Below are 21,527 nucleotides of genomic sequence, written 5' to 3'. Positions count from 1 at the left end.
AGGTGAGATGAGAAGAGGGCAACAGGTGCTGTAACATACAGCCTTTGCCAACCTGGTGCCTTCTCCAGATGTTTTGGGCCACAAAACCTGCACTGGCTGGGGATGATGGTTGTTGATGCTTGAAAACATCTGGAGGGCTCAAGTCAAATTCTGCCCTATAGCATTTCACAAATGAAAACAGTGTACTCTGATAAAGGGATCAGGGTTTGAGCTCCACATGGATGAATGGTTTTCTTTGCCGTCCCCTCATTTTCACTGCAGCTGCCTGCCTGACACTATATATCTAAGAGCAAAGAGGATGTGTTTGCTTTTGGTTCAATATATTCACATGAGGGCAGCGGTGGGGTGGTGGAGGAGAGGCATAGTTGCCCTGCATTGCATTATCAACAGTTCACAATAAACCAAAATGGTAGGTGCTACACCTGCCTTTAGTGATCATGGGCATGCATTTACCATACTGAATAGTGATGGATTGTAAGAAGCATGTGTGTCTCTCTGGCCAAGCCAGATTTGACTTCTAAAAGTCATTGGGGGTGGAGGGATTGATCCCTGGACCCTGGAAAAAAAATGACAATTCTGTGGCCATTTGTCCTAGTCAGATTTGAACAAGGCAACTCCCAAAAGGCACGACAGGGGGACGCTGATTTATCAAACATCTAGACTGCCAGAATGCATGTTGTTCCATTTGCGCCCCCCTCCTCTCATTCAGCTCAGCTGTCTCTCTGGATTTTTCCTTGCCTGCTCTATTCCCTGCTACCACTCCTCCCCTCCGCCTCACTGATGGACCTCCTGCAGAGAATAATAAGGGAGTCTGGAGGGCAACTGCGACTGAGGGCAAGGCAAGGAACAGGATGACCTTGGCGTAGTAAAGGCCAAGAAGAAAAGAAAATAGGAGGGAGGAGGAGATGAACGGAGTCCGAGGACACCAGCAACAGAATATAGCTTTTTTAGTAGGGCAGTTTCCTGTACAGTTTGGTACCACTGGTCCATAGACACTCCTGACAGGTCTCTCCAGTGTCTGGTTAGGATACTTCTAGCTGCTGGCAGTTAGTGACTTATGAGTTCCTTGTTGTGTGGGTGCTCATTACTGTCTTGGAAGATATTTAGTAGGGTTAGTTCTGGAATTGCTTCTATTACCTGTTTGTTTATTTTGCAGGTTTCCTGTAATACTCACAAGCCAACAAGACAATGACATATTCCAACCCCCAAACACACACACAAAATCAAAACACACTACAACCAATCAACCAACCATGCTTTGGGCTCTCTTGATTTCTCACTCCACCAGCAAAAATAAAATATCTATCCACATGTCACTGACACAAAAATTCCACTCATATACTATGTAAAGAATGAAAGTTGACTGTTTCCCCACCAGCACCTTTCTTTCTTTCTTTCTTTCTTGCTGGTTCAAAAGCCTGAAGTTCTCAGAAACACAGAATCTATGCCAGCTGTGGAACACTGTGGCATGGGTGTGGTACATGCCTATACCATCTCTTCTGAAATTGGTAAGAAATGGCAACACACACAGATCATGAGGGGAAGATTCTTACCATGGGCCAAACAACCACTCAGGATTTAAAAGCATGGAGTTTTATTTCATGATACGGTCTGTGCTTGTTTAAGAGCTCTGTGCATCTGGTATGCGTTACAGAAGGTTTGTAACATGCAGGGAGCAGAGTCGCACATCTGTGGGAGGTGTGGTGGGAGCTCAACCTGGCCCATCTTATTCTCTGTGTGATGAGGAATAAACAAGTGGTTCCTCCTCTCATTCAGCCAGGGTTCAGAGAGGTCCAGGGAGCAGAAATGGCATAATGAAGAGGCCAGAGTCAACTTTTGGAATGTGCAAGTGAACAAAGGCAAAGGGCTTTACATCTTCTTTTTGAACCTGCTAGGGGTGGGGTGGAAAGTGCTGAAGAGGCCTAGAAGCAAGCCAGTTTGGCTACAGCAGCTGCTTTATACAATGTTGAATGCTCAAGGTCCAAGAGAAAATTCGGTGGGGGTGGGAAGGCACCAAACAGCCATGGGTGGGGAAGACAGATATGAGTGACTGTCCTTGGAATGTACTCCTTACTTAAATGCCTTTTTCTTATTTGCATATAAATAAATGCTGACAGCTCACACCCCCCCCCAAGATGTTCCAGAGGGGTCTACTAAACTGCAGCAGGGGACAAAGCAATGCCTGCTTTGATGCTGGTGCAATCCCCCCACTCAGCTACCTCAATGCAGGGTGGGTGGGTGGGTGGGTGTATGCTGAATATAACGTACATCTATCTATCCATCCCTTATCTCACTCCAAATGCTGCATCCCTTTCCTGGTCTGCTATTGGCTAGCAATGATGTAATTGCTTCAAGCGCCGGGTGCGCTGCCATTGGTAGAAAGAGGCAGAGATGCTGCTGTCAGCTTGAAAGCCCCCAGTCATTCATGCAGAGTTCAGCATGCCAGTTTGGGCACAAAATCTGCACACATAAGCCAGCCAGCCTAGGAGCAGATTGAATGTCTGAGGAGGGGACAGTGGGTGGGGTGTGGCTTTCTCAAGCTCTTGTGCTGTGCGGGAGCAGGGAAGCATGCACACACAAGGGCACACACACACACACACACACACACACACACACACACACACACACACTGAACACTTATCACACCTTTCTTAACCTTTACATTGCCAGGATGGAGCTCTGCAATACTCCATTCAACTCCGAAACCTTGATCAAAATCAAAAGAGACCAATATTTTAAAAACAGGCCCTGGCATGTAATGCTTTGGGCACCTTTGCCCTGGTTGTTGTGACAGGCTTCCAGCACCAGCCTCTTGATCACAATGAAGGATACACAAGGATATATTTCTTGACAGGTTTGGCCGGAGGGTCGTAAGGAAAAGAATGTGCAGCTCGCCCAAGCACCGCCCAAGCACACCTGCAGCCATAGTAACGTGAGCTTTGTTGGTTGGAGAGATGCACTTTTGCATTCAAGGCACCCCAAATGGGTGAGGTGTTACCCTTATACCCAAGGGGAAAAAAAATCAATTGTCTCACATGTACGCAATTCTGCTGGATTCTGGGCAATAGTGGGAGGGGCCATTCAGTAGTACAACAACTGCTTTGCATGCAGAAGGTCCCAGGTTCAGTCCCTGCAGTCTCTACCTTCAAAGGATCTAGAGGAGCCAGGGTGGCAGCAGGGGACCTTCAATCCAAGACCTAGAGGAGTTGCTGCCAGTCAAAGGTCTTGGGAAATATGCTTGGACACCTAAGAGGAGACTACTGTAGCAATCAGGGCCAGCCCAAGGAATGCTGCTTCCTGGAGCAAGAAGAATGGTGCCACACACCTCCATGTACCAAATCCAGAGGCATTGTTGATGAAACAGCACTCTCCAGCAAACCTGAAGGCTATAGGCTAGCTTTAGTTGTGTAAGGCACACACAGCTCTGTTCTCCAGCACCTCACCATGGCTGCCCAGCTCCTTCTCATTTGCTGCTTGAGGCAGCTGACTCACTCTGCCTTATAGTATGACAGGCCCCAAGACCAACCAGATTTTAAGAAGGCCTTCTCCAAAAAACCAAAATAGGGAAAATACTAGCACCTGTGTGCCAATGCTTATAACTGAGGATCCAAGGGAGCCAATGCATGATAAAGATTTTGCCCAGGTACTGGCCTAAGGTGCAGTCGCAAGGTACATCTAGAGCCAGCCCTACCATTGGGCAAAGTGAAGCAGGGTAACTTCCAGGGCAGCAAGCGGTCAATCATTTTTGGGGGGCAGGCAGCAATTTGGCCTTTTATGCCTCAAAATGCCTTGGAGCCATGTCACTAACTTTTGGTCAAAGTCTCTTGGAATAAGGTGGAGGCTCAAACACAGGACCTCTGGTTTTTTCATTTTCTGTTTTAGCACACACAAGATTGTCTCTGCACTTCCAGAACTGAATGCAAAGGACATAATAGGAGCCTTGCTGGATCAGACCCAAGGTCCACCTAGTCCAGTATGGTATTTACCACTGCAGCCAATGGGATACCTCCAGGAAGCCCACAAGCAAGACACAAAAGCACTTTGCATTCAGAAGCAGATTGAAAGTGGAGGCTCCATTTGTATGTGATAGCCTGGCCTCTCCAGCTAGCTCAATAAAAGAATGACACTTTCGACAAGGTCATAGAAACAAAGGAAGGTGGCTTATAGTGAGTCGGACCAATACTGGTCCATTTTGCTCAGTATTGTCTGCGTAGCTTGGCAACAGCTCTTCAAGGTTTCAGACAGGGAATTGTTTCCTTTCCTACCTGGAGATGCTGGGGATTGAACCTGGGACCTTCTGCATGCAAAGCAGGTGGTCTGCCTCTGAGCTACACCCCTTCAGTATTCTCAGCCAGCTGCCTTTGTCTACTTCTCCTTTTGGAAAGCAATAAGAGCTCAGTAGGATTGCACCAACAGTCTGCTTCGCACAGAGTCCAATCAGATACTTCTGGCAAGCACACCCCACCTCCCAGCCAAGCAGGACATGAAGACAACAGCTCCATTCCAGAAACTGCTACCTAGAGGTAGACTGCCTCTGAATCTTGAGGTTCTGTTTAACAACTGTAACCAGTCACCCAAGGTGCACTGGGCGTGAATCATTTTCTAAGTGCCCAAAGTGTAATTAGGGGTGAGGAACTGATTTGGGGCCAGGGTGGGCAGTGTTATCTGCCTTAACAAGGCAAAATATTTATTTAGGGGTATAAATCATTTTAAGATGAAAATGTTTAGAGATGACTGGTGGGGTGTATTGGAGTAGGATATAGAAAGACCACCCACCACACCAGGACAAGGGGTGTGTGTGGGTGTAGAAAAAGAACGATGGACACACACGTCATCTAGTAGGACTTGGATTGGAGCGAGGCAAATACCGTAAGCAAATCTAGTGCTGTTGCTTTCTGGTCTCTGGATGACATCATGCTCAAATAATCAATTTCCCCCCTCAGAGAGAGAGGCGGAGGGGAATGCTGCAATATTTAAAATACATTTTAAGTCAGAAAATCAAGCGAAGATGTTGTTGTCAGAAATCCAAATAAAATCAAATGAAGGGGGGGTTGTACAAATAGGTGGGGCCTGGGGACCTTTTATAAAAAGGTCTGAATCCTAGGCAGGTACACAAGCACACACACCAAAGTCTGGAGAAGAAAAGACTTTTCTCCAAGACCTTTGTCTGTTCCTCCCTGCTCCATGATCCAAACACTCTTCCTCCTGCTGCAAAGTGGAGGAATCAAAGGTTGCAAAGTACTCTGGATATCTCCAAAGCCAGGAGGTCGCAAAATATTTCCCTCCCTCCCCAGTCCTTGCACCCAGGCAGCAAGTGCATAGGACAGTTAACTGTGGTCGTGGGGCATTACTCCAACCCAAGTGCCTTGCCTGCATCAGAAAGCAAGCTACCTTGGCAGACCCCAGCTGGTCCTGGGCTGGGCAACCTGGTTGTGGGCACCCCAGGGGAGCTGCCCTGCCAGCTGCAATCAGGAATTGTGGATCAGAGAGTCTCTCCACAACCACAAGTACTACTGAGGCAGGCATGATAGTCCACGAGAGCAAAAGAGATGCTCCCTGGAAGGAATTTTGGGGTGGCAGGGGGGAAGAGACAAAAAGTCAAAAAATGGGTGTCCCCTAGTGAACTTAAGTGGAGATGGGTGCAATCCTCACTCTCTCCTTTATTTGGCACAGAGCAGAAAGATAGAGATACCTGTGGGGGTGATTCTGACCTACTTTCACTCACCTTGCGGCAAGAGGCCCCCCCCCCCCCGTTCTCCAGCAGGTGTATCCCCTCAACACGCCCTTGGTTTTGGCAGTGCCAAGAGTTGGGCCTCTTTCACAGCTGATTGGGACCAGGAGACTGGGGGGGGGAGCAGGGAATTCCCTGCTTCTGGGTCCCCAAAGTCCAGGTCAGATCAAGAAGGCTGGACCTCCTTGCAAGTCATGACCCATTGCAAGCCTGGAGCAAAGGCAGAATCCTGTCCCTCCCCATAATTTGCACAGATTTCTGTCTCATAGAATGAATGGGGAAAGAATGCAGAAGCAAAGTTCACACACACACACACACACACACACACACACACAATGTGTCACCTAGAGAATATTCAGAGATGCTCATGAATGGAGAGATCAGCTAAAGCAAAGTTAATTTCTTCAGCATGGAAAAGTTCTGCAGCCAGCTGCCCCCATCAGTGCTGCTGCTGCTGGTGGCACTTGGGGGTCCATGTACAGTACAATGAACCTCTCTAAAGAGGGTCCCCAATCCTCTGGATCTGAGAGGTCTTGAAAGTTTTCTATCTGAACTCTACTGGGGGGGGGGGGAAGTCATGGTGAAAGGGGCACCTCATACTTCCTCCCACGCCAAGGAGTATTTCTGGATGTGGTTATTCATTTTGACATATGTAACGCAAAGAGATCAGGAATTGGGGTGGGGAAGGGACACCCTCTCTGCACCTAGAAAGAATGAATAGAAAACCCACACCAGGGGATTCCCGAGGGTGTCCTCAATAACAGTAACCCTGAAGCTAGACAGAGACCCCCACCTGGACCCTCCTCTGCGGAGAGGGTTTCTGGCACACACACCCTCAGCGGAGATATTGGTAGCCAGGTGCTAGCGAGGAGACTCCCCTCACATGCCACTCCTTCTGGAAAACACAAAGAATGAAAGGAGCTCCCATCTAAAGAAATTCTCCTCTGCACCCCTGAAAGCAGAAGCACCCCGGCTCTGAGCGTGGGGGGTTGGATCCTCATTCCCACAGAATGGCCCTGGATAGAAGACCCTGCTTTGTCTACACCCCCTAACCGGTGCTGGAGAGGGCGTCCCCCCGCCACTGTACTCCCCAAAGCAGAACAGAGCGAGCCAAAGAGGGGGATCCCCTTCTCGCGCACACCCTCTGCTTGCGCGCCCACGCCCTCTCTCACCTACCCTCCGGGTGGTCTGGGGGCGGGCGGGCGGTTGTGGGGCTCCGCTCACCTGCACTTGCATGAAAGACCCCCGGTAGAAGCAGCAGGCGGCTGCAGAAAGGGCGCTCCAGAGGCTGCAGCGGTCCGTCATGGCTCCTCAACACGAGCCGCAGCTTCGGCGCAACCGGCTGATGCTCCAATCGCTCCCGCGGCTGGGCTTTAACTTCAGCCGCGGCGGCTTCCCAGATTACCTCATCCCTTGTCGTGGGGGCGGGGCTGGGAAGAGGGAGGGGAGGGAGCCCAGCCCCCCAGCCCAGCGCCTTCCTCTCCTGGAGGACAGGGGTGCAGGGATGAAGGATAGGGCAGACCCTCCAAAGCAGTTCAAAGGGTCCCCCTCGCCCTTTAATTCGAGACTGCATTTTTCCTGCTGTCACTGATCTCCAGCCCAACTTTTATTAATTTGTGGTTTTAAACCTGCTTCTCAAATGCCTAGATTGCAGGGCTGTGTATAAGAGCAGCAAGAGCAACACAGAACAAGTGCACACACCTGAAGTTTATGAACATGGCTAATTTAGGGTCATTCATTTTAATGGGTCAAGGACCTAGAGGCAGGTTTTTAAAATAACGTAAGCCAAGCAGGCAGGGTTTGAGGTAGAGGATGCTTCTGGCCCTACCTGGAGATGTCTGGGACTGAACCTGGGGCCTGTGCAAGAAAAGCAGGCGCTCTGCAACTGAGCCACAGCTGTTTCCCGATAAAGTAAGATCACAGTCCTCCTCAGCACCAGCCTTCTCATTAGGCAGAGGAAAGCAGCTGCCTCTGGCAGCGGATACTGGAGAGTAAGGTGTCATGGGTGGAGCTGTGGCTGCCACCTGGCTTGTCCTGCATCCCCTAAACTAGGCTCCCGTCCTCAGATGTCATTGGGGACACTGGATATGAGAATGTGGAAGCAAGGGGTCATCTACATGTCCGAGCAGTTTTGCCTTTGCTCTACTGCTCCCCCCCCCCTCGGAAAACCCATTCTTTACCTATAGATCGGAACAAACTGCAATCCACAGAAAACCCAATTGCCATTTGTTCTGATGTAGTGCTAAAAATCAGATGTCACTAAGCCCCCCGTTTCGACTGCCAGTCTGCTCAGCTTCCATGTGTGGAAGGGGAGGTGGCACCATCTTGCACTTTGCCTTGAGCATGTCCTGGACAAGAAGACATGATCCTCAGAGTTCTGAACAAGGGGCTGAGTTAAACTGGAGCAGCTGGAATTGACCAAGTCAGACTTTGGATTCCTCAAGCTCAGCACTGGCTTATCAAATGGCATATCCACAGAGGAGAGGTCTGTCAGATACCTAAACGGATCTTCCAGTCTACTGAATCTCAGTGTATCTCTGAATGCCACCATCAATGAGAGGACTGTTGCCTTCATTGCCAACCAGAGCCTGCCCAACCACATAAGCCACCCCAGGCAGTCATTATAAGGTGCAGCTGCCAGACCCCTGCCACATGGCAGAGGATCCTGAAGGCTGACTCTTGCATGGCCTGTGTGAACAGTGACAACATCCTGTACTTTGCACCTGGCATCTTTTTAGCAATGTTGCAACTGATTTGGGAGAGACAACATGGCTCTCACATTTTGGGGTGCAGCAACTGAGAGAGCCTTCTTGCCGACATGGAATGCACTATCCCAGCGTGTTGTGAAGTGAGGCTTTATCCACACTTACCTTTCCTCACAAAAAGTTCAGAAAACCCAAATTGACATTTGCTCCAATTGAGTACTAAAGAACAGGTTTTCATGGGGAAAGCTCTGGGGCAAAAAACCCCCCAAAACCCATTCACAATGAACTTTTAAGTACCGACCTGTGCCTGGAAAAGGTAAGTATGGATAAGCCTATGGAAAGGATTTGGGGGCAGGTGTCCAGAGCCCCACTCAGCAGAATGAGCAAGAGGCCTCCTTCCCCCCACAAAAAATAAAAATAAAAATCAGCAGAGCTGTCACATTGGGAAGCAAATGAACCCATGACCATCTTCAAAACACAGGAAGCTGCTTTGTACTGAGTCAGATCATTGGCCCATCTACCAGGCGATGGCAGGGACTGAACCTGGAGCCTGCATTCAAAACAGATTTCCAGAGTCTAAAATTACCACACTGCACCACTGTTTGTGAGGGCCATTAGCTTAACAGCTTTAAAAGGGGATTAGCCAAACCTTAAGATCTCCTTCATAGGTGTAGGTGCCCCTGCCAAACAAAGTGTGGCAGCTAACCAGAAGGCCTTTTCAATCGTGGCTCCTTCGTTATGGAGCCACCTTCCCAGGGACGCCTACCTTGCACCACCTTTGCCACCCTTTCGGCGCCAGGTTGAGAGACTTTTCTGTTTTCAACAACTCGTGACATCCTGGCCCTCTCAGTTTCATCCCCCGCTTTTTTTCTTTTACTTTGGGTGAGTTTTCTAGTTTGTTGCACAGGAGTGCCAAATCCACTTTAACTGCACCCGCCAAATGTGCTTGAACCCCACCTGGAAAAAGGTGAGAGTCTGGAAGCATCCCAAGAAACTTGCCATCAACACTCCCCATCCTATTTATCCTGCTGGGCAGGCGGCCGCAGTGTACAGGGAGAGACAAACTCTTACCACCCCGCTTTCACAGCTTTAAGCTCTCGTCTTAACTATGAGGCTTGTCCCCTGCCAATCCCACGTATCCTGCCAGATTCATTGGGGGCGCCAATCTTCTAGTAAGCACATCATCGCCTGCTTTTTGGCAGCAGATGCAAAAACTTTTGTGACTCCAAGCTGGATGAAGATTGCAATCTTAAAATTCCATGCATAATGTCAGGCATTAAACTTAATGCAGGGGTTATCCTAGGTTTGCCCTTGAGTAGCTTCTATCGATGCTGCATAATACATCATGCGCACGCATCAATGTACTTCTTTAGTTTTCCAATCTCTTGCACATATTGCCAATTCTGTCATCTCTTGATTCTGCTGCGAGCTTCCAATAAGCTCAAGTAAGGTGCATGCGTGTTTGTAGCTTCTATTCCCTAACTGAGGTTTCTTTGTGGGAAAATAACATTTTCTGAACAATGAATTTCAAGACAAAACAAATTCCTTCCAGTAGCACCTTAAAGACCAACTAAGTCAGTTCTTGGTATGAGCTTTCGTGTGCATGCACACTTCTTCAGATACACTGAAACAGAAGTTTCCAGACCCTTCTATATAGTGAGAAGGTGGGGAGGGGTATTACTCAGAAGGGTGGTGGGAATGGGTGATTGGCAGATAGCTGTGATGAGCCTGTTGACGACTCTTAACGACTGCAATAGGTCTTACAGGAAAAAGCAAGGGGTGAAAAGGTGAAAAATGGCTTTGTCATGTATAATGAGATAAGAATCCAAGGTCTTTGTTCAGACCAGGTTTCTCCGTGGTTTTAAGTTTGGTGATAAGTTGTAATTCAGCAGCTTCTCTTTCCAGTCTATTTCTGAAATTCCTTTGTAGTAAAACAGCTACTTTGAGATCTTGTATAGAATGTCCTGGGAGATTGAAGTGTTCTCCTACTGGTTTCTCTGCCTTGTGATTCCTGATGTCCGATTTATGTCCGTTTATTCTTTGGCGTAAGGTCTGGCCTGTTTGTCCAATATAGAGAGCTGAAGGACACTGTTGGCATTTTATGGCATACACAATGTTAGACGATGAGCAATTAAATAGTCCCGAGATGGTATGTGTGATGTTGTTGGGGCCAGTAATGGTGTTGTCCGGGTGTATGTGGCAGCAAAGTTGGCATCTGGGTTTATTGCAGGCTCTGGTGCCAGTGTCCGTGTTAGGTATGGTTGTAGTATTATTGTGGGTTAGGAGTTGTTTAATTTCAAGGTCACTGTCCTCGTTGATTTCAGTGGGGCCTTCTTGGTGGACTGAGCCCAAGGGAATCAGGTCTGTCTGTTCCTTATTTTGCTGCTCTCTACAAACGGCAGCCTATCTTGATAGGGGCCACGGACATTGTTAGGGGGTGTCCGGGGGGAGGCGTTGAATCCCTGGGGTTTTGCAGGGATGCGGGTGGCGCTGTGGGTTAAACCACAGAGCCTAGGACTTGCTGATCAGAAGGTTGGCAGTTTGAATCCCCACGACGGGGTGAGCTCCCGTTGCTCGGTCCCTGCTCCTGCCAACCTAGCAGTTCAAAAGCATGTCAAATGCAAGTAGATAAATAGGTACCGCTCCGGCGGGAAGGTAAACGGCGTTTCCGTGTGCTGCTCTGGTTTGCCAGAAGCGGCTTAGTCATGCTGGCCACATGACCCGGAAGCTGTACGCCGGCTCCCTCGGCCAATAAAGCGAGGTGAGCGCCACAACCCCAGAGTTGGCCACGACTGGACCTAATGGTCAGGGGTCCCTTTACCTTCCTGGTAGACTGAGCCCAAGGGAATCAGGTCTGTCTGTTCCTTATTTTGCTGCTCTCTACAAACAGCAGCCTATCTTGATAGGGGCCATGGACATTGTTAGGGGGTGTCCGGGGGGGGGTGTTGAGTCTCTGGGGTTTTTCACCAGGCTCTGATATCTTTTCTCTTTGTTCCCTTTTTAGAAAAACTTAAATTCCTAATGCAGTCACACCACAGATTTGTATAATGGCATTACGATACTGGCCATTTGATTTTCAGTTCTTTTCCTAACTATTTCTAATGTGGATTTTCCCCCTTTCACAGTGACTGCACACTCAATTGACACCTTCATTGAAGTATCCACTGTGACAGTGACCCTGAGGACCTTTTAGTTCAACCCCCTACAATGGAGGGGTATGCAGCTGTCCCTTACAGGGGTCAAACTTGCAATCTTGGCATTATCAGTACCACGCTCTAACCAATCTTAGTCATGTGCCTGGTCAAGACTAAGCTAGACTGGTGACTGGGAGCAGCTGCCGAGAACACATAACAGACCTACATTGGCTCCCAGTATGTTTCTGAGCACAATTCAAAGTGTTGGTGCTGACCTTTAAAGTCCTAAACGGCCTTCGTCCAGTATACCTGAAGGAGCGTCTCCACCCCCATCGTTCTGCCCGGACACTGAGGTCCAGCACTGAGGGCCTTCTGGCGGTTCCCTCACTGCGAGAAGCAAAGCTGCAGAGGGCCTTCTCGGTAGTGGCACCCGCCCTGTGGAACGCCCTCCCACCAGATGTCCAAGAGAACAACTACCAGATTTTTAGAAGATATCTGAAGGCAGCCCTGTTTAGGGAAGCTTTTAATGTTTAACAGACTACTGTATTTTAATACTTTGTTGGAAGCTGCCCAGAGTGGCTGGGGAAACCCAGCCAGATGGGCGGGGTATAAATAATAAATTCTATTCTATTCTATTCTATTCTATTCTATTCTATTCTATTCTATTCTATTCTAATCTAATCAATCAGTCTCCTTTATTGGCATAGAAAGAATATATTTATATATATTTTTTTTTAAAAGTCCACTAGCACCTTAGAGACCAACTAAATTTGTTCTTGGTATAAGCTTTCGTGTGCATGCACACATATTCAGATACATACCAACAACGAACTTAGTTGGTCTTTAAGGTGCTACTAGATAATACTTATTAGTATTATTATTTATATATTTCGACTGTGTCAGACCAACACGGCTACCTACCTGAATCTGGCATAGGAAGAGTGTGTCATATATCTGGATCAGAACACAACACAGGTAATGAAACATAGTGAGAGATTTACATTTTCTTCATGTTGTGAGTTACTTTGAGTGTAGTTTACTATGGAAAGGCAGAGTACAAAAAGTATTGTTGTTGATGATGAGAGAAACCGAATCAGCCTCACAACCTTATGCTATTTGTTTGGGGCAAAGCACCTTAAGTTGCAGGAGATGGGGCTGCTCTTCATTGGAGCATGAAGCTGCTTTGTCTTGCCTTTCCAGGAGCTGTTCCACCACCCCCACCCCCATAGATGCCAGCTCCCTGGGGCCCTGAGCACCCACAAAATTGCCCATGAAAGGGCCAGGCACCCACAAATTCCAGCACTAGGGCCATGTAAGGCACAGTTAATATTTGAATAATACTGCTCATTCCCTTATGTAATTAATTCAAACAAGTCAAGTGCAATTCCCCAAGGGAAAGGAGACTGCAAACACACCTGAAAGAGAGATGGAAGCAGAGTATGTCTGATTTGTATACTTTTTTTATGTTCAGCACCCAGAAGACCAGTATGGTTTTCACAAGGGACCAGCCGGATGCCCAAGGGCTTCAGAAAGGAATATTAATATTCAGATAGCTGTAGGGAATGGAGCCTATTATAGTCAGTGCTGGGTCGTCTGTGCTAAAAATAGAAGATAATCTTTGCAGAACAAAAAATTATTTGCAGAACGAATGAAGGCCCGCTTGGTCCAGAAACCTATTTCCCACCATTATGAAAGAGATGCTTCTGGAAAGCCCACAAACAGGGGGTGGTCAACAGCTCTCTCACAGGCTGTTATTCAATGTTAGTCCTTCTCATGAGTAGACCCTTAGTGGCTAACTTAGGTTCATTAATTTCAGCAGGTCTGCTCTGAGTAGGACTTGGCTGAAAACAACTTTGCTGTTGTCTGAGGGAGGGCAGTCTTCAAAGGTATATTGTTTTTGTTTGTTTTTTTGAACATGGAGGTTCTACTTTCGTAGTTTTATAGCCAATACCTGTTGGCAGACCTCCCCTCTTCCCTCTGAAAGTTAGGTAAGCTGGTGGCTGCCACCAACTCTTGTGAATAACTTAAGGAAACTGGAGTTCCACAGTCTGTACCAATTTTATGCAAAAGAGCTTATTGTCACTACTGTTGCTGCCATTATGGACACCACCTCATATCTTTGTATGGTGTGTGTCAGGTGATGGTGACTGAGCAAAGTCTTCTGCTTTTTGCCAGGATGGGGAATTTTCTTTTTTACTTCTTGCCATGATTGGGATCCACAGTTTTTTATATAAATCCAATTGGCCAAGCACAGTGGTTCTCACTTCTCAAAGGGTGTGTCATGTGCCACACTGGGGTGACAGGAGAAGATGGAAAGTATGGCAGGAAGATTCAAGGACAATCGGAGAAACATTTATACATTTCAGTATAGTATAGTACAGTATAGTATAGAATAGTATCAAATTAATTATTTCCCATTTGCAGAATATGGATAGATATATTTTCAAAATGAGAGCAAGAACATCAAGTGATACTAACATTAATGAGATTACTCAGCAAAAGCAAGCTCACAACTCTTAATGAGTTTGTAGACATACTTAATGTACATATGTAAGAGGCTCATTTATAATTATATTTTGGGAAGGATTCATGTTCTTATTCAGCTGCATTGTTTCAAGCTTTCTGGATGTGCCATGATCGTCTTATAAAGTAGTTGTGTTCTATGTTATAAATCAAGCACTAGGAGTTGTTGCTTTCTGTTTTCCTATGTATTTCTTATCAATTAAAAAAAATGGTGTGGCATGAGTAAATTTTTATCCTGAAAGTGTGGCCCAGATAAAAAGTTTGAGAATCACTGGCCTGGTGTGAGAAGGGTGTGCAGCACTGGGTTGAGCTTGGCCACCACCGGGCTTTACGTCTAGTCCAGCAACTTCTTCTCACAGTGGCTAACCAGATGCCTCTGGGAGGCCAATAGGCAGAGTGCAATGGCAACTCTCTCGCCACTTCTTATTTCCTGGCAACTGGTATTCAGAGAGCTGGAGAGTTACTGCCTCCTTGCTGCTCATCTTTCATCCTGACTGGAGTGTGGGAATAATATTATTGTCACAAAAACGGAAACAAGAAGAATTACTGACGAAAGAAGAATGGCAGATGAAATTGATGGACTATGCAGAATTATATAATTTAACAGGAAGGATTCGAAACCTGCGGGACCAGAGATTCTTAGAAGACTGGAGGAAATATATGAACTATTTGAAAAGTAACTGTAATGAAGAGATTACGCTAGCAGGACTGCAATAAGTTTTGTAAGGAGGACTATTTGAAATATTGCAAGAAAGATTATGAGAATTATTAGTTAATGATAATTAAGAGTAATAGAGAATTAAGAAATACAGAATAAGTGAGAAAGAACGAAAAGTCATCGGAGGTGTTGACGGAAGTCTAAAACATTGTATAAGATAAGAAGTTATGTTATATGATTGTTGGAAATGATATGTTAAAAAACCCCTATAAAAATGTAATTTTAAAAATAAAATAAATGAGGGATGGGAAAGTCCCACAGATGTTGTTGGACTATAACTCCCATCTTCCCAAAGCACTGGCCATTCTGGTTGGGGCTGATGGGAGCTGGAGTCCATCAACAGCCAGAAGGCCACAAATTTCCCATCCCTCCTCTAAACCTTCTGCAACAGCAGCTCCCATGCTCAGTCTCAGCCTAAAATACTTCACAGGGTAGTAAGAATAAGACAGAGGGGCAGGGGAAGAACCAGGTGCACTAACCTGAGCTGTTTGGAGGTAAGGTGGCGGCGGGGGGTGGAATATAGAAAATACATGGATGCTGGGACAAACAATGGGGAACGTCATTGTCTGTGTGCTCCGTTAGGGAGTTCCAAACACAAACTCTTCTTTCCATCTATTAATGGGGACAGAGGGATGGCAGAACAGATGATGGTTGAAAGATGGGGAGAGATGTTGGATTGGAAGAATCTGATTGTGATTCTGTCCATGGAGGCGCAGGTCAATTCTGTACCCAGGGCAGCTGTTTACCAGCTCCATCTGGTACGCAGGCTGAGACCCTACCTGCCCGCAGACTGTCTCGCCAGAGTGGTGCATGCTCTAGTTATCTCCCGCTTGGACTACTGCAATGCGCTCTACATGGGGCTACCTTTGAAGGTGACCCGGAAACTACAACTAGTCCAGAATGTATTTTTAATCTTTGTTGGAAGCTGCCCAGAGTGGCTGGGGAAACCCAGCCAGATGGGTGGGGTACAAATAACAAATTATTATTATTATTATTATTATTATTATTATTATTATTATTATTATCTGTTTGAAAAGCACCCCTCCCTTGTCATAGGTGGTTGGTAGGGAGTGGGGTGCTCCTTCCCTAGACAGATACAGAACTTCTCGGGAGAGGCGGAGGCAGTTCCTGTGGGGAAAGGCACATTCCAATGTTGGAAAAGGACAGGCCCACCCCTGAAAGGGGGTACCCATGCCCCACCCCATTAACCCGCCTGTGTGTCAAAGGCTGTGTCTGGTTTCACTCAGGCTACAGAACAGTGCCTGGGTTTTTCTGGGCACAGAATAAGATTTCCCCATGTGTACAGCCCTCAGAAATGTCAGCTTTCCTCACTTCCTCTCTTCCTAATCCTCCCTCCCGTACCCCCACTCTCCTGGGACCCACCAAGCGGTCTGTTATTTAACATGACAGGACCTGGGAGTAGCCTGTGCTGTCTCTGCCCTGCTTGAGAATCTGGACTTTAAGAACAAAAGGAAAGAAAGCACAAAGAAAGAAGGAGGGAGGGAGTGGGGGAGGGAGAAGAGGCAGCATTGAGCCACATGGATTGGGCTTTAATGAAAGAAGCACCCCAACACATGAGTCAGGAGATGTGAATATCACGTATAACTGCACAAGGGAGAGCAAAGGGAAGGTCTATGGGCTAGCTGGAGATAATGGACATAACCTAAGCACATGCATAATTTTGAGGGACCTCAAAACGCACGGGTTCCACTTCTCCCTCAAAACACAGGTTTTTTCCTGCAAAGCCTTTGCTGTAATATTTGATTCCCAAATACAGCCAGAGTGAAGCACACTCATCCCGCAGTACCCTTGTCTCTCCCTCACCACCATCAAATTTAGACCAGGGACTTTGTGGCGCAGCCCCACTCTCTCCTGCTTATTCCCCCTATTTCCAATATTAAGGTTGTGAATGTCATTGCTCATGTAGTTAAACCAGCACCTCTCACACAGCAGGTGAAGGCTTCAACAGGCTTGGAGGAACTCCAAAGTTTGCAGTAGTACAAATAAATATTCAGAAGAAACCCAACAGCAGGGGTCAGCAAACTTAGGTCCTGGGGCCGAATGTGGCCCCCCAGGCTTGTAAATCCGGCCCGTGGACACTCGGGTTGTGAACGTGATCTATGCGGGATGCATGTCTGCAACCTGCAGTGGCGCTTCTGCGCATGCGCGACTGCTGAACCGCAGAAGTAATCTGTCCCGGTACTTCTGGGTTTTGGCAGTCCGCAACCCGAAAAAACGCAACCTGAAGCGTCTGTAACCCGAGGTATGACTGTATTGCATGGCTGGCTGGCTGGCAGCAGAACATTTTGTTGCAGGGCCCATGTGTGGTAGCTATTTTACGGATATTGTAGATCTGTATCTGGTGAGCAGAGGGAGGGATCAAGCTGCACAAGCCCTCCAGGAAGCAATCACTGAACACTGCAGAAAGAGCTCCACAATGAGGAAACAGCAAAGAATCAAAGCGGTAAAGACTAAAATTAAATTAAATTAAAGTTGCCATTGCTGCTGCCATCGCCACTGCTAAACTACACAGGCCTTGGGGAGCTGCAGAAAAAGAGCTAGGAGGAAGCAGATCTTTTGGCTCCCTTTACATCTGAACCAGGAGCCCTGGGTTAGTTTCTCCCGGAGAAGCCACAACTGCTAGCCAGCCTTAAACAATTGTTCATTTGTTTGTTATTTATTCCAACAATTTATATGCTGCTTGACACTTTAAGCAGTGGTGCAGTAAAGTCATTGCCATGGCTTGTTAGGAAGCCACAAACCACAATCTGCTTCAGGTGTAACAGGAGCCCACAGAAGAGCAACTGGACAAGGACTCTGTGCTTGCATGCGCTTGGTTTGTGGTAAGCCGTGATAAGCCAGTAAGGTAAAGGTAAAGGGACCCCTGACCATTAGGTCCAGTCATGGCCAACTCTGGGGTTGTGGTGCTCATCTCACTTTATTGGCCGAGGGAGCCGCTGTACAGCTTCCAGGTCATGTGGCCAGCATGACTAAGCCGCTTCTGGAGAACCAGAGCAGCGCACCGAAACGCCGTTTACCTTCCCGCCGGAGCAGTACCTATTTATCTACTTGCACTTTGAGGTGCTTTCGAACTGCTAGGTTGGCAGGAGCTGAGACTGAGCAACGGGAGCGCACCCCGTCACGGGGATTTGAACCGCCAACCTTCTGATCAGCAAGCCCTAGGCTCTGTGGTTTAACCCACAGCGCCACCCGCATTCCTCGATAAGCCAGTAACCTTGCATTATTGTTCTGTGCCAATTGGGCCATCTTAGCCTAACTATTGCAAAGAGTTGTTTGTGATGATAACATATGGGAAATACAAGATACAAATAAAAAATGTAGCTGAAATTGTTCTCTGGCGTTGTTAATATTGCTGTAAGACTAGCATCTGGTTATTGGAGAGGTGGCGGTGCTGGTCTGTTGCTAATATTTTGCCTTTGAGGCAATACCTGTCTGGGACTTGACAATGAGGAAAGTAATGGTAAAGGGCACCGGAAAGTGTGTAATAACATTTGCTTTGCGGCACGACATCTTCAAAGCTCCCTGCAGAAACGTTCAATAAATAGGTCACCTTGCTCCCTACCTGTAACCCTTAAGATGTTTTGCTTGAACGTTTTTAAGTTTTAAAAAGACCTGTAAATGGTGTGGGGGGGGTTTACATCAGAGGGAAGGCACCTTTTTCGAAGGGATTCTTCTAGCTGGCTACATGTTTTGAGCCCCTGGGTGGATTTTGAAGCAATTCCCGGGATATAACGATGGAAGTTTGGATGCAAGAAACAGCGCTCAGCGAGGCTGACCTGCAATAAACTTTGCAGTGCAGGCAAACAGCAGGATCAAAGTTTAGCCAGTGCCATTGTGGGCTCCTAACCAACCCTCAGGAATGTTAATAGTTTGCTGGTGGATAAGCAGCAACTTCATGATAGATTTGAGGAGATCTGCATTCCTTTCCACGTGACAGCTGGAGAAAGGGCTGAAGCTTGCCTTCAGCAAACAGGGCCGTTACAAAAGCCCCAGGGGTCACCTCCATTGACGCCATGTTGTACACCAACCTTTCCCAAGCTGCTGCTCTCTAGACATTTTGTACTAAAATTCCCAACAGTCCCAGCCAGCACAACACAGGTATGGCCAGCTGAGGCTGATGGGAGTTACAGTCCAAAAGATCTAGAAGCCACTAGCTTGGGAAAAGTTGCCATAAACAAATTATTATTGTTATTTATTAAATTTGTACATTACCCTTCATCCGAAAATTCCAGGGTGATTCACAACAGAAAAGGGTAAGCACAACCTCAGATAGGCCTTCACCACCACCTCAGGTGAACAAATGCAAATGTCATGGACTGCCTGGATGATGGGGAGTGGTGGGAGGCACCAGCTGGGGACCCCCCAAGAGAACCCCAAAAGGATAAAGGCTCAGAGCCCAAGAGTGCGATGGTGATGAGTGGTTGGAGGGACAAGAGGGAACAGACTGGGAGGAGGAGCTGTCAGAAGCTGAAGAGGTAACAAGTTTTAGTGAGCAGGAAGAGGCTGCGGCAGAGGGCAGTTCGGAACTGGAGGCAAAAGCGGAGGCTGGAGCAGAGGGACCTGGGCCTGGCGGATCAATGATTTCCCCTGTACGAAACAGCTTGTAGGGTTTCTCATCCCTCTAGACAGGAACGGGTAGCCTGTGCCCCCTCCTCTGTTGCTTCCTTTGTTGGAAGCCGCCCAGAGTGGCTGGGGAAACCCAGCCAGATGGGCGGGGTACAAATAATAAAATATTATTATATTATTATTATGAAGGGAGCGGGTGGCACTGTGGTCTAAACCACCAAGCCTCTTGGGCTTGCTGATTGGAAGGTCAGCGGTTCGAATCCCTGTTGCTCTGTCCCAGCTTCTGCCAATCCTAGCAATTCAAAAGCACACCAGGGCAAGCAGATAAATAGGTACTACTGCATTGGGAAGGTAAAGGGCGTTTCCGTGCTCTCTGGCTTCCATCACAGTCCTCCATGCACCAAAAGCAATTTTGTCATGCTGACCACATGACCTGGAAATCTATCTGTGGACAAAAGCTGGCTCCCTCTGCCTGAAAGTGAGATGAGCGCCATACCCCATCGTCACCTTTGGCTGGACTTAACTGTCCAGGGGTCCTTTACTTTTACCTTTACTTCTGTTGTTTGGCTTTGGTTCCCATCATCCCTGACCACTAGTCATGCCAACTGTGCATTGACAGCAACAGCTTGGTGCGGCTACTTTCTGGGCCCGGCCTGCCAAGCCTGGAAGCTGCTGCTGCCTTGGACGTGCAGCACAGGAAGGCAGAGCTCTCTGGATCTCCACTCTCCCAGTGCTCTGGACATCCCCGCCCAAGGACTAGAGCCCCTTGCCTCAGTTGTCTTACTCCAGCCCTCTTCCACTTTCTCCCTTCCCTTCCCTGTTTTCTGCTCTTGCCACCCTACCCAACAGTCAGTCACAGTCAGCCTATTCAGAGGCAGTTTTAGGGTAGCACAATTGGTGCAACCATAACAGTGCTGTAGAATGGATCACAAGAGGCATGGAGGGGGGCACCAAATTTTAGCATCACACAGGGCACCATTGACATTTGAGAGCCCGAAATCCGCCACTGACATATTTTGTTGCTACTGGACATCAGTTCTCATCAGGCTGTTCAGGGGTTCTCCCTCCCTTAGGGTTCCCCCTGTTAATTCCCCCCTGCAAACCTTGTGGTCCCAAGTCTGGTGATACATCCCCCCCCCTTTTTGTGGGTGGTGTTGTTTCAGTTGTTTATGGATCAGGAACGAGAGAACTTAATTTGCTATTAGTATTAATAATAGCATTATTATTAGTCCAGGAGCATGTCCAAACTGCAGACCTGAGCCCATCCAGCACAGACTGAATTCTTATTCCCTGATCTGCTTTCCAACTGACGAAAATCACCTCTGTCTTGTTTGGATTAAGTTTCAATTTGTTCACCCTCATCCAGTCCATTACAGGTGACAGACATTGATTTAAAACTGAGACAGCTTCTCTGGATTTAGGTGGAACAGACAAATAGTGTGCAGGGTGTCATCAGCATACTGTTGACACTGAACTCCAAAACTCTGGAAAACCACTCCCAGCAGCTTCACGTAGCTCAGTCAGTAGAGCATAAGACTCTTAACCTCAGGATCATGGGTTCAAGCCACACATTGCAGGGGCTGGGCTAGATGGCCCTTGTAGTCCCTTCCCACTCTGCAATTCTATAATTCTACATAAATGTTAAATAGCATGGGAGACAGAACAGAACCCCGAGGGACCCCAGCACTACCTTCTGGGTAATAGTTTTCTGAGCAATTAACAAATAAAGCTAGAAAAATTATGGGACACAATCAAATAAACATGAAAAGCCAATAGCTGAGGCCTCATACTATGCAACTGTAGAGATCATGATGATGACATTTACATCTGTGCTGACACAAGCAGTAATGGTCTTTCCCAACCATGTTATATTTAAAAGAGGCCCAATGAAGTTGATGGGTATGACTAACTGAGGTGCTTCATTTTGATGGGTCTACTCCCTATGTGCAGGAGTGATTATGATCAGACCCACATATGCAAATGATATAAATGCCAATAATCATGCATGCGCATTGTTCAACAAACTTTTGATTATTATTTTTTAAAAGGTTGTTTAAGAGTTGGTGCAGATGGAGATGGGAGTCAAAGATGCTTCTCACCTGGAGTGCTATTTGGTTTAGAGATGGCCC

At 47.3% G+C, this 21,527-nt stretch overlaps 1 protein-coding gene across 3 annotated transcripts in view; it reads right to left on the bottom strand.

The window, feature by feature from the left end:
* The window catches only part of SH2D3C (SH2 domain containing 3C), a 78,564-nt gene that overhangs the window by 22,327 nt on the left and 34,710 nt on the right, over positions 1 to 21,527 (bottom strand). The window contains exon 1 of one of the 3 annotated variants that reach the window (XM_081847492.1): positions 6,956 to 7,063. The exons of the other annotated variants lie outside the window; for them this stretch is intronic. Within the exon in view, the coding sequence (XP_081703618.1) occupies positions 6,956 to 7,036 (81 nt within the window). The 5' untranslated portion in view covers positions 7,037 to 7,063. Of the gene's footprint in view, positions 1 to 6,955; positions 7,064 to 21,527 lie in introns of those variants that run through there. 3 annotated transcript variants of the gene reach the window in all.

The sequence above is a fragment of the Podarcis erhardii genome (genome assembly GCF_964252035.2).
Source record: "Podarcis erhardii genome assembly, chromosome: Z".
NCBI classification, from domain to species: domain Eukaryota; kingdom Metazoa; phylum Chordata; class Lepidosauria; order Squamata; family Lacertidae; genus Podarcis; species Podarcis erhardii.
This window is presented reverse-complemented; position numbering and strand designations above follow the sequence as displayed.